Genomic DNA, 12171 nt, shown 5'->3' on the forward strand with positions numbered 1-12171 from the left:
AACCACCACTATTCATGAGCTACAAAATTCAGCAGATCTTGTCTAATACTAAAAGACTACATTAGTCAAAATCTGGGAATACTAGTGCTTGCTATTGTAAATTTTGGCCATTTTTGCTTATCTTTGGGGGAGAAAAGGTGATCTGGATCACACTGGAAGTTTTTCTCTGTATTCATTTTAAGAGTGGAAATAGAGGAGGATTATTTTAAGTTATGTTTATATTTTGGTGTTATTTGAAAATGGATGTACATACTGGAAATGTCTGTAAGTCTCAGTCTGCACATAATTTATTGCATTTTCTTAAATGTCTTAAAAGTATTGTTCTTGAACTTTATTTGTACACTTCCAATGTTTAGGTCAGTGATCAACTGAAAATATTATAAATCAAATTCTTATTCCTCAAATCACTTAGTTTGTATTGTAACTATTTGGGTTTGTTAAGTTATGGTAATTTTAGGTCTTAGCGAGTTACTTTAATATTATTACTACTTAAAACTGCTGAAACCGTAAAAGGCACTCGATTTGACTGTCCGACAAAGGACAGAGTGTAAACTGATTGATCAAAGAGTGTGAAAACAAAGTGCAGGACCTCAGATCTTATGAACATTTGGTTTTCGTATTATTTCTTCTCTTGACTCTAGTGCATGATGCCTGACCGGGGTTCCAGTGTCTTCGACAATTCCTTCTTTAATGCTAGTGCTCTTCAGCGTCCATACAGTTTAACACAGAATTGTTGCTTCATGATCCTTAAAGACTTTGCAGTTTTTTATTTATCAGCAAATGAACAAAAAGGGAGTATCTGGTTACTATGAATTATATTTCCTAAATGACAGCTCAGTATGACCTTAACAATAGCCACATTGTTTTGGGGTATAGGTAATGCTTTGGGGGTTAGGGAATGCGTGGTGAGGCCAAGCCGTAGACAGGGAGCGTTGTATGGGCTGAATGTCTAGGCAGAGTTTTCCATTAAAGGACTTCAGTTATTATAACAGATTATTCAAGACCACCTCTCTTAAAGTAACTCACAGTTTATGTACTAGTTTTCTCATTCTTTTCTTTTTTTTTTTCTGCCTGAATCGGAAGTGTACTTCAGAGTGATACATTAGGGCAGAAACTGAACTTTGCTCCTTCTGATACACTGATGAAGTCCGCCATTAATTTCATGACAATAAACCTATCGTTCTAGGCTAGCTTTCTTAGCTGGGGGTGACCTGGATTTCTGGCCCTCAACATCAAAGAAGCATCTTTAACCCAGAGACAGACAGACAGTTCGTGATTGCAGTATTACAGTGCTCATTCCAAACTTAGCTTTTTAAGGGGCCTGAAATGGGAATAACCTACTTTGTGTTTCTTTGTTGTTGTTGGGAACAAAGTGGCAAGAGGACAGGAGAGGAACCAAATTAACCCTTGCTGCTGCTTTTCATCCTCTAGTCCTCTCTAGCCCGAAATCTTAAGCTCTCCCAGGCCCAAGCTACCATCATGGGTTGTTGGATATAGCCCCTCAATTAGCCCTTATGGTTTTGGCTAAAGACAAAGAATTCTCGACTAGGTTTTTTTTGTGTAATAGGATTAACATGTGCTTTAAAATTATATTTTTAAAAAGTAAATAAAATACTGCATTTATATGGATATTCAGACTCAATTATAAATATTAAGGTTCTATAGACCAGGCTTCAAGAGAAGAAACCCAGTGTTTGAAGATTCTAAAGAGCGATGTCCCAACAATTCTGGAACAAGTGTTTATAATCTGGATATGTGGTAGCCCCTCATTACATTGGCCTATTCAAGAATTACCAAATTCCATCTGAGCTGTTAAAGTTACTGTCCTAGCAGGGCCCTGGTGAGGGGCATTTCACTCTGGTGGACAGCAGGCACTACGGTTCAAGTCACCTGGTTAATGGTAAGTCCTCAGTGCTTTCTGAATGAAAGGTGAAATGGAAAAGAAAAGCCCAGGCTTTTTAAAAAATATCTTTTCAAATTTACCTTTGATCAAGGATCTACCTGTACACTCTTCTGAAGCTAAGCATTTAAGGAGAAAGTCCAGAAATAAAATGTCCATATTTTCCACTAGAATTGTTTTTTTTTTTTTATTATGATAACGGGGGTGGGGAGTAAATTCTCAAAAGAAAACAGTATTGTAAGAAATATGAATGTGCTTCAGTGACTCATTCCTGGAAAAGAGCCTGGGTATATAGACAGATTTTTTAAAAAACTATATTTGTCTTAGGTATTTAAAGTCTCAGGAAGTTTAGTTTTGGCTCAAAACACTGGGGAAAAAATAATACTGGACAGTGCACTAGTAGTATTTGAATAACTTATAGTAGCAACAGAATAGATCCATCCAACCAGGAAGTCAGAGGGCAAGGGAAAAGCTTACAGAATCAATTTCTCCCTGGAAATAAAAGCATCAAGTTCCAACTTATGGTAAAGAGGGTCTTTAAGTGCTTGTGCGTGAGTGTCTGTGTGGATGTGTTGAGGGAATGGTTGTTACTTGAAGGCTCGCCTAGTTGAGTGGCCTGTGACCTGCTTCCACATCTACAGAGTGGGGAAGGAAAGAAATTGTGATGATTTCCGATCCTTGGCCCTGCCCCAACCCCAAAACTGCTAGAGATTCAAGAATGAATGAGAGGTAAAAAAATAAGAGAACCAGAGGCAACTTGTCAATAATGTGCATGCTGTGTGTGGAGATGTACAGAACTACATATGTGTGAATATATTTCCACCTTACACGCATACATATATACATACATATGCGCACACGCACACACACACACACACACACACTGCAATCACATGGCATAAAATATACGTACATTGTATAAGGAACTTGGTAATGTCAGTTAGGACTCCAAGCAGTAATCATAGCCTTATCGCCACTTTGTGTGTGTGTATACATGGAATGGCTCATAAGATTTTAAGAGATTTTTTTAATGTAAGTATTTCTACTAAATGCACTTATCCTTCTACATGTTTATATATTTTGGTAAAATTGATTTACTAGATACTCGGTATTTTAGTAAGATAAAGTTTCCTCAAATGTTTAGTTAATGCTTTGTTGTCAAGATTGCACATTGCTGAGTTGAACCTCAGAAACGTAGGCAGCTTTGGGCATTTTCAACTGCAGACCGCAGTCTCTTGGCTAAAAATTATACCTGTGTTCTTGTGCATTCGCTCATGCTTTTCGATGATGTACTTGGTAGCTATGATGCTTAAGCCACTAACTACTGGCTCTCTGATGGCAGTGTTGCCATCACACGGTCATTTCTTTACTTTTTTTTGTGGAGCGATGGCATGGTTAGGTCATTGCCAAATATCACGCAAGTGGATATGAGCGTGCGTATGTTGTTGGAAGGTGTGCCCTTCTCTTTCTTTCAGCTGCTTTATCCACATACCCAGGTTTTCTGCTAAGGATGTAACCGTTCATCCATGAAAGAACAATTGGCCAAAAATAGTTAAATTACCTTGACAAGTGGGAATTAACAGGCACTCCAACTAGATGACACCTACCAACAACATCAGGTTTAGTTAGTGCTTTGCAAAACCCCTTAAGTATATGTGTGTATATGTTTTCCTTAATATTATTTGTGGTTATCACAATCATTGCTTTTGTATTTTTAATGGTGTCGCAGTTAAGCCACTTGTACATCTGCTACATATCACTAACAAAACCAGCCAGCTGAAAAGAGAAACAAGAGAGAATGAATTCTATTCCATTTTAAGAAGTTGATTTATTTTAATCTTTCTTTATATATCACTAAAGGAAAAGAGTTGTTTGAAAATCATTTTGCGTCCGATAAGTATGGATAGCATGCTATCTGAAACTTTTAATTTGTACATTTTGGTGTCTGATCATTTGCATGGAAGAGACAATATAGTGCCACGTCTGAATTGTTCTCTTGTGCTTGGTTAATATGTACTTCTCTAGATTGTTCCGTTTCAAACGACATTTCTTACTCTTTGGTTTTCAGAGGCGTTCAAAGCAAACTATCACAATGGTCCTCTGTTTTCTGACCAATCTAAAAATACCTGTGATTACATTTAATTTGTCAGTGTAAATAAATCTCTTGCCAATGAGTATTATTGTTGTCAGACAACGAATGCAATAAAAAGAGAAATACGGATATCTGTCAGAGTAATTCTTTTTTTCTCTCCCATTTTCACCTTCAACTAAAACAAGCCTTGACTGGGTAAACCTGTATTAACTGTCAAAATATATCTATCAATCAAGAGCAAAAGTGCACGTTTTCCATGGAAATGAAACTAAAAATAAGTTTGAGCCCCAGAACAGTGTAAATTGGCAGCTAGAATTACATTTGAAAGCGTAGTTCTGGAACTGGGCATAAAGTGAAAGATGCTGCACTAGAAGCTTCCTCGGCCAGCTTCTGGTTCCCGCCACGGCTGCACCAGCGCCCTTTCTGACACCTGTCAGCCAGGAGAGGTCTATGACAAGTGCATTAAACGGCTGGCCTCACACAGCATGGGGCAAGCTCAGAGTCAGGCCATCCCACAGGACGGGGTTCTTTGCTGCGATGTTACTTCGAAAACCTTAAAAGTTCTGAAGATTTGAACATAGCAAATGAGGGACATTAATTTCTCTCTCTTTCTCTCGTACACACACGAACCATAATTGATCTGTGACTAAACCTTTGGCAGTGCAAAAAAATAAGTGAATTTTAGGCCGGCTTTCTCTTCCTCAGGGTCTGCTATAAAATTCCTCACTGAGGGGAGGCATGTGTCCCTTTTTGGCTGAGCCTGAGTGTATGCTGTGTCACACGGGATAGCCTTCTTCTTTTTTAGGGGGTAGGTTGGGGACAGAATTTGCTTATTCTGTCAAGAACAAGAGAGAACAGAGTATGGTTACTTCACTGATGATATCAAACAACTCTTTTTAAAAGAAGCGTGGGCTTTTTCAGCATACGTACAACGGCCATTGATAGTTTCAAAAAGAGTATTTCAGGAAATCCAGCTTTGAGGGCTGTAAACAGCATCACTGAATAATTGAGCACTCGTAGGTCACATGATCTTACGCTCACTGAAATCGTGACTAAAATAACTCTAATCCGATATGAGGAAAGTGTTCTCCAGGCCAAACAAAATGTTCCCGTGTATGACTCTAAGTTAACATGTTGGCACTTCTCAATTTTTCAGCCAGCCGTTTTTCCCAAACTACCAGACCGTCATCGTGGCAAGTGCCCTAGAACTTTGTTTGTAATGTGACTGCTGTAGCATCCCAGGGAAATCATCCATCCTGTCAAAGGAGATAGATAAATGAAGCTAGGTAACCTTTCCATCCCAGCTTTTACAAGAAAATGACAAAGTCATCTTTTCTTCTGAGTCATGTCCCTCAGAAGATAGGCCAAGGCTGTTGATTTTTTTACTATCGTTATTATTTTTTTTTTTACCTTTCTATTGTTTTCTTCTTAGCCTCCACTGCAAGTTACAATAGGAAGAAAGAGATAAAAAAAAAAAACTACCAACCGCCACCACCACTTCTAACAACAATCTCGTCTTTGGGGGGCATTTGGCTTTACCCAAATCGATTATGGGCTTCATTCTGTATCCACTCATGGATGCAAACAAACTTCTTCTTTTCACTGGGTCAAAGAAACTAAAATGTCCAATTGATGCTGAGATAACAGACACTCGTGTGACAATACTCCCAAGAATAAGATGCTCCTTCATGTCATTGCTAAGGGAGAATTGAATAAATCAAAGGAAAAGGAGAAATAGGGTCACTCAGGTTTATATTTACTGAGAAGGTCATCTACAGTAAGGGCAATGGAAGTCAGACTGGGCCAGTATGTCCGATGGCTTTGCAGAGGAAGTTTGCGTGCAGCTGAGGGAAACTGGTGCACATCTAGTTTTCCAGCAGGTGAACCGGAGCCCCTTGAGTGAGGACTAGAGTTAATGATGATACATGAGATCATCCTGCTCCTGTATTCTCTGAACAAGACTCAGCGAGGCAGCGATAAGCTCATGTGCTCTCAGGGAACACATGCTTCAGGGAGAGTGCATTTGGATCCCATATCATTAAATTATTTAAGACCTGACCACTGACACAGCAATTTTAGCCATTTTATTGAAAAGGACTTTTTATTGGTCAGTGAGGTTTTCAAATATTGCTAGACTGATTTGCTATCATACCCTCCAAAAAGCCTTCTGCATTGATTCTGTTCCCAGCTGACCAGCGCTTTCCTCCTTCCAGATGTCTGAGTTTGGGGTCAGTGGTCACTGTTCAGATGAGATGGCTGTGGCCCCTGAGATGGGGGCAGCAGCTGAAATGGGCTCACAGTATCCACGGCATGGGTGCAAACCGACCCTCTAGAGCTCACAATACAGAGCTTTCTGGAACACGGTGCCGATCAGCAGTTTCCCTTTGTACACAGAGGCAACAGTACTTCCTTGCAAAACTGTACCGTTTTCTGCATAAACACGGGTAACTTTGGGTTCTTCTGTTAAAATGTTCTGGATTCGGATCACCTATCAAAGAAATAACAGTAGCTTAATATTTCTTTTTAAGTCACTCAAAACTAACTTTAAATAAGGGTCATGTCTTCACATGAAGAAGCCTGCAGGTAAATCATATTTTGTTGCCAAATTACCCTTTATATAAGACATCAGTTTCCCCACTGGCAAAACGACAGATTTTAATCAGGCGACTTTGAACAGAGAGATACATAGGACTACCTAGCCTAGGCAAGAAACAGAAGTGAGTAAGTAGCACAGTCTGGGTGTGAGACATTAGGGAGTATTAGGGACTATGGCAAATGAGGAGGGAGGCTGTTAGTAACGGATTACTGCCATGCTAGAATTCGGGCCAGTTTTTTGTGTTTTCAGAAAAGCTAGGAATTTGGTTTTTAAATTCTGGCAATTAAACAAAAACCATATCTCTGTACCATACACATCTGCTCCTCTGAACTAAAGTTTCCGACTCCAAATATATAAGATTTTATAAGTTCAGTTTCCTTCATTTATTGAGCAGAAATATGATTGTGTTGATCACAACAGTGTGGTAGCATGCTAAGCTGACCACACGTAATAGCCAATATGTGACCACTTTGGCCAATAAAACAGCGATTTCATATAATTCACACTGTGTAAAGAGCACCCTGTGAGGCAGGGGCCCAGGGTCACGTTTTGGATCTTCTACTTACTATTTGTTCCTCATTTGTAGAACGAGGTGTGTGGGACGAGATTAAGTTTCTTTTCAACTCTAACTTCGTATTATTCTTAAGACTTTAGGATAAAATACAATGACTAGAAGAAAGAATACCTACATACAAAAACACCAAATGTGGCGGACTAGGATGGCCAGTGCCTATATATAAAGGGTTCAAGGGAGCAGTAAAAAGGACCTCTTTAAAACAGCAGGCCCCAAGGACAGACATGTTAGTTACTAGGAAATAGGTGATGATGCATCTTGGCTTAGGTAAGCCTCTTTTTAATAAAACTAAATCATCCTTCTATGGGGCAGTGCATTGGTTAATGGATTGTTATTACTTTTTGCTAATTCTTACCAAATCCATCATTAGAAAGGGAGTATTTTTTCCAGAGCTGCAAACCAAGTCCATGCTGTAGCAAGTGACCGAAGTTCACCAAATGAGCTAACAAGCAAGAACAAATTAGAATCTAACATTCTGCTCCGTTCTGAACGGTGAACACACCACAGCATACATGTCAGTTCTGTTAAACATACCATATAGCAATCCTAATGGCTAAGAGGTAGCAAAAGGCACAAAGGACTGCCATTAAACACAATCACAATTGTCCTGTAAGCCTGGAGATAAAGGGTATGAAGGGCCGTAAAGTAACTGGAAACAAACATTTGGTTTTGGGCTTTTTTTAAATCTAAGAAACATGGGATTAAAAAAAAGGTTTTTTTGGTGGGTGGGAATGAGAACAACTCTTACAACTAGGCTTTAAAAAGAATACATAGCAATAAACTATTCCAAAAGTTATATTGGTTATTTGATGTAAATAACAAGTATAATTAATACATACTGAAAAACTCAAAATAGATAACTCTAGATGAGTCATAGTAAACGCCTATGGCAAAGTGAGTTTCAGATTCTTGTTTGCACTGCCAAAATAGTCCACTGAATAAAGACCATGAACATGAATGGGGTCTTTGGGCACCATAACTAAGACGGAAGGAAAGGTCTTTTAAACCGAAATAATTCCAGCAAGTGACTGATTTTTTTCCAATTCCACAGGGATGGTTTAGAGAGGATGGCCATTTGCACATTAGGGCTGGTGCATTGTATACTGACAATAGAAAGAGGGGGTTGAAAGGGAGGGCAGGTAACAAAGAAATGATTAGACCATAGCAAGAAGGTACGTTAGATTTTTTTTTAACTATTGTGAATACTCAAATTGGAGAAACTCACTATTGATGAACTCCAGTCCAGTGCTGGCTACCCTAATCCAGCCCTCCACTCTGCTCAGACTTGTACAAAAGCCTACTGTGAAGGCTCCCCCTGCTCTCTAGCTCTGAGTCAGGATCGACCAAGGAGTAGCAGCACGGTAATGGGAGGACTAAGAGCGAGCTGGCGTACTTGTTCCAGGCTTCCTCCTTGTAGGGACCCTCCTCTGCGTCCCCCAACTGGGGGGCCTCTCCACACACAGCTCTTCTCTTATTCTGGCTTCTGGTAACCATTTCCTCCTCCCTTGCTAGCCCTGGGGTGATGCATTATCTTCTGTTCGTTTCCCTATGTGCGCCCACACCTTTGTATAGCGTGCCCTTATTAAATCCCCTCAAATTACCCCATTTAAATGTACCATCTGTCTCCTGCCTAGACTCTAACTAAAATGCCTCCCAAAGTCAAACTCCTTTTTATATCTCATCATTTGGATCATCTATCCATGTCCCTCCTTATATTTGCACATATAATTGAGATTTATGTTTTCAAGCGAGAAACAGCGGGGAATAGGTTGCTGATCAGATTCATTTTTCAAACTAACCTCTGATGCGGGAGGATTCTCCGGGTCATAGAAGAAGATTCTCATGCCATTAGGATGGCATCCAACCCAAAGGTCCCCTGTCACAGGATCCACAGATATGTTATCCACGAGTGTGTTAAAGTCCAGGGACTTCCAGATTAAAACCAAGGAGAGAAGGAAGGACAGAAAGTGAAAAAAAATTGAGAGGTGATGGAACAATATTTCAGGGAAAGCCATCGTCTTGTACTCTGTCACCACACTGTTGGTTCCAGGACACAATTCTTCCCCATTTCAGTACAGCTCAGGGAATTCCTCTAGCTTTCCATCTATGCTAGCATTTAATCAGTTTCCAGGACAGATGAGGGAAGGGGAAGATGCAGAAAGCCAAGAAGGATTGTTAGAAGTCAGATGAAATCATTGGGACTAACATCTGTGCATGAACCTAAAACTGAAAGGAAGAAAAAGTTTTAAGTGCAGCCTAAAACGGCATGTGCAAATGATATTTTTACAAGCATTCAGAAAACAACCAGGAAATGTAGATTCATTTTTGAGGAGCACGTCGATGAAATGTAGGCTCTTCTTTAATGGCTAATCATAGGCTGTGCAGCCAGAGGAGAAATGATCACCCAGGGTCTAATTTTTGCCTTGGAGTTGGGAAAAAGTTTCTTCTTTAGTTTCCTGATGTTATTCAACTCCCTGCTCTTCTGCTGTTTATTTTCTAAATATAAGTTGCGAGCATGTGATGACTGCACAGATTGCTGTCGAGGCTTTGTACCAGGATCATAAATAATACCAATGATTCTTAATTCCACCATTCATCATCTTGGCTGCCTTCTACTGGGGAGAAATCACATCTATTTGTTTACCTCTAACTCTCAGTTGGAGAAGTAATATCTACCGTGTACCTCAAACAGAGGCCAGCATACCTCAGCGCCCAGAGACCGTGTAATAACTGGTGGTGACTCATTGCAAAGGCCAGAGTGTGGGCAGGCGGTTAGGGCAAACCAGCGCTGCCCTGCCCCGTGCTTCCTCCTCAAAATGACAGCTATCCCCACATGCCCATGAAGGGACTGGAGGGCTCCAGCGTCACAGCAGAGTCTCCATGCAGAGCCATCATTCATTTCTACCCTGGAGGCAAGCAAGGTCGGCCAAAGGAGGCGGCCAAGCAAACATCCTCTGGCCAAAATCAGCCCTGGGCCTTCTCTGCCCCCCACCGCCAAACCCCCATCTATCACAGTGTCAGACATTCTATGCTGATACAGTCATTTCGTTAGATGAGGAAAATGTTGGTCTCAGGGCTCTGCTATTATCTTTGGGAGGGGTAACTGCTGAACTGGTGAATTCCATGGCAGTCGAAAGCCTACAGAGATGTAAACTGGAGGTGAGAGAAGAGAAGGACACCAAAGCCTGGGGGCCCCGTTCATTTGACACACGGTTACTGAGCTCCCTCCATGTGCTCTACAAGAAGCTCAGCTCCTGGAGCATGCGTCAGGAAGTGGCAGGCCTGGCTCCTGCCAAGGGGGGGCTGACGCTCCAGCAGGGAGACCCTTTGGGGCCCAGCAATGAACTCTTGCCTTGCAAATCTGTAATTCCTAGCTAGACTAACTCACTACAGTGCACACAATGTACACATTTCATGCTTCCACAAAGCCACGTGGAAAATTTGACATTCCTTGATAAAGGAAACTTAATAAATTATTCTCATTGGGAAAAACTGTGTTCTCTGTTAACATCCCAATTTTTAGAGAACTGGAATGCATCAAAGTAGGACCCATTCATCGGCTGTGTCTTGAAATCTTTTTTTTCCGTTCTGTGCAGGAGGAGATAATTCCTTTTTTTTTTTTTTTAAAGTAGGCTCCAGGCCCAGCATGGAGCCCAACATGGGGCTTGAACTCACTACCCTGAGATCAAGACCTGAGCTGAGATTAAGAGTCACACTCAACTGACTGAGCCATCCAAGCGCCCTGAGATTATTTTTATTGTGGTAAAATATGCATAACATGAAATTTGTCATTTTAACCATTTTAAAGGGTACAACTCAGTGGCATTAGTGCCCTCACAATGCTGTGCAACCATTACCCCTATCCATTTCCAGAAACCTCTATCATCCCAGACAGAAACTCTGTACCCGATAGTGCCCTATTCCCCCCTCTACCATCCCCTGATAACCTCTATTCCACTTTCTGTCTTTGAATTGGTCTATTCTAGGAACCTCATAAAAGTGAAATCACACAATACTTGTCCTTTTGTGTCAGGCTTACTTCGCTTAGCATAAGGTCTTCAAAGTTCATCCATGTTGGAACACATATTAGTACTCTTTTTCAAGGCTGAATAATATTCCATTGTATGTCTATCCCACATTTTGACAGGACATAGACCACCCACAGCTCATCACGAATTTTAAGATCAGTCTCCTTTCATTTATCAAATTTCTTGACACTCCAGGTATTAATTAATTACCCACTCTGAATTAATATGATCCTTCAAAAGAAAGAATAACATTACAGTCACAGGGGGAGCCTCAACTGAATTGTAATGTCAGGAGGTAGGCATTACCTATTGCCAAAAGTGGGTGTCAACCCTGAAATACGTCCTTTGCAGGACGAGCGCCTTTATCATTCTGTGTTGAATATATATACTAGATAGGGCTCTAGTCTTATAACAGTCTTTAACTTTCAATTTATAGAAGTACCTACTGTTATAACCACAATCTGTTTTTATTCCCTCGGCCAGTATGAGTGTATGAAATTCCACTTTACATCAGCTAATACCAAATGGGCTATGCCAATGATTTTTAATGTCTAACATGATGCTCCATTTGATAAAGCTTTGAGGTAATTTACTCAGAGCAAAGCCTGTCATGACAGTACCTTGGATGTACTGACAGGAACAGTTCCACAAAGCATGGTGACAATGCTTTATGCCATGGGCGGTTATGGCAAGAGACAAATGTCTTTTTTGTAAGGGACAAGGGACTACTTCTTTAATGCTCCACTTTGCTGTTACTTTCTCTTTCCTCTCCTTTGTGTTTTTACCTCTTTTCACCCAAAACTTCAGACCAGATCATAATTGGTAGGGGAAGAAGATAAACCCCTGAAGTGTACCAGCCCTATCATATTAATTGAACAAATATTTGTTGAATGCCTACCACGTGTTGGTGAACTCTTCCAGGAACAAATAGAAAATTACCTGTCCTTCTGGAACTTACACCCTAGTAGAAGAGGCAGACAG

At 40.5% G+C, this 12171-nt stretch overlaps 2 protein-coding genes across 8 annotated transcripts in view; one reads left to right on the plus strand and one right to left on the minus strand.

Moving 5' to 3' along the window:
• Positions 1-4121, plus strand: part of PPP1R9A (protein phosphatase 1 regulatory subunit 9A) — a 329127-nt gene extending 325006 nt beyond the window's left edge. For all 7 annotated transcript variants that reach the window (XM_042918086.1, XM_042918078.1, XM_042918070.1 and 4 more), the window contains one exon: positions 642-4121. In XM_042918086.1, the coding sequence (XP_042774020.1) occupies positions 642-655 (14 nt within the window). In that variant the 3' untranslated portion in view covers positions 656-4121. The remainder of the gene's footprint in view (positions 1-641) is intronic.
• Positions 4122-5967: 1846 nt separating this feature from the next.
• Positions 5968-12171, minus strand: part of PON1 (paraoxonase 1) — a 34973-nt gene continuing 28769 nt past the window's right edge. Inside the window, exons 8-9 of the mRNA XM_042927581.1 lie at positions 8962-9090; positions 5968-6480 (exon numbers count right to left, since the gene is read on the minus strand). Of these exons, the coding sequence (XP_042783515.1) occupies positions 6322-6480; positions 8962-9090 (288 nt within the window). The 3' untranslated portion in view covers positions 5968-6321. The remainder of the gene's footprint in view (positions 6481-8961; positions 9091-12171) is intronic.

Source organism: Panthera leo, chromosome A2 (assembly GCF_018350215.1).
Source record: "Panthera leo isolate Ple1 chromosome A2, P.leo_Ple1_pat1.1, whole genome shotgun sequence".
In the NCBI taxonomy this organism is placed as follows: Eukaryota; Metazoa; Chordata; class Mammalia; order Carnivora; family Felidae; genus Panthera; species Panthera leo.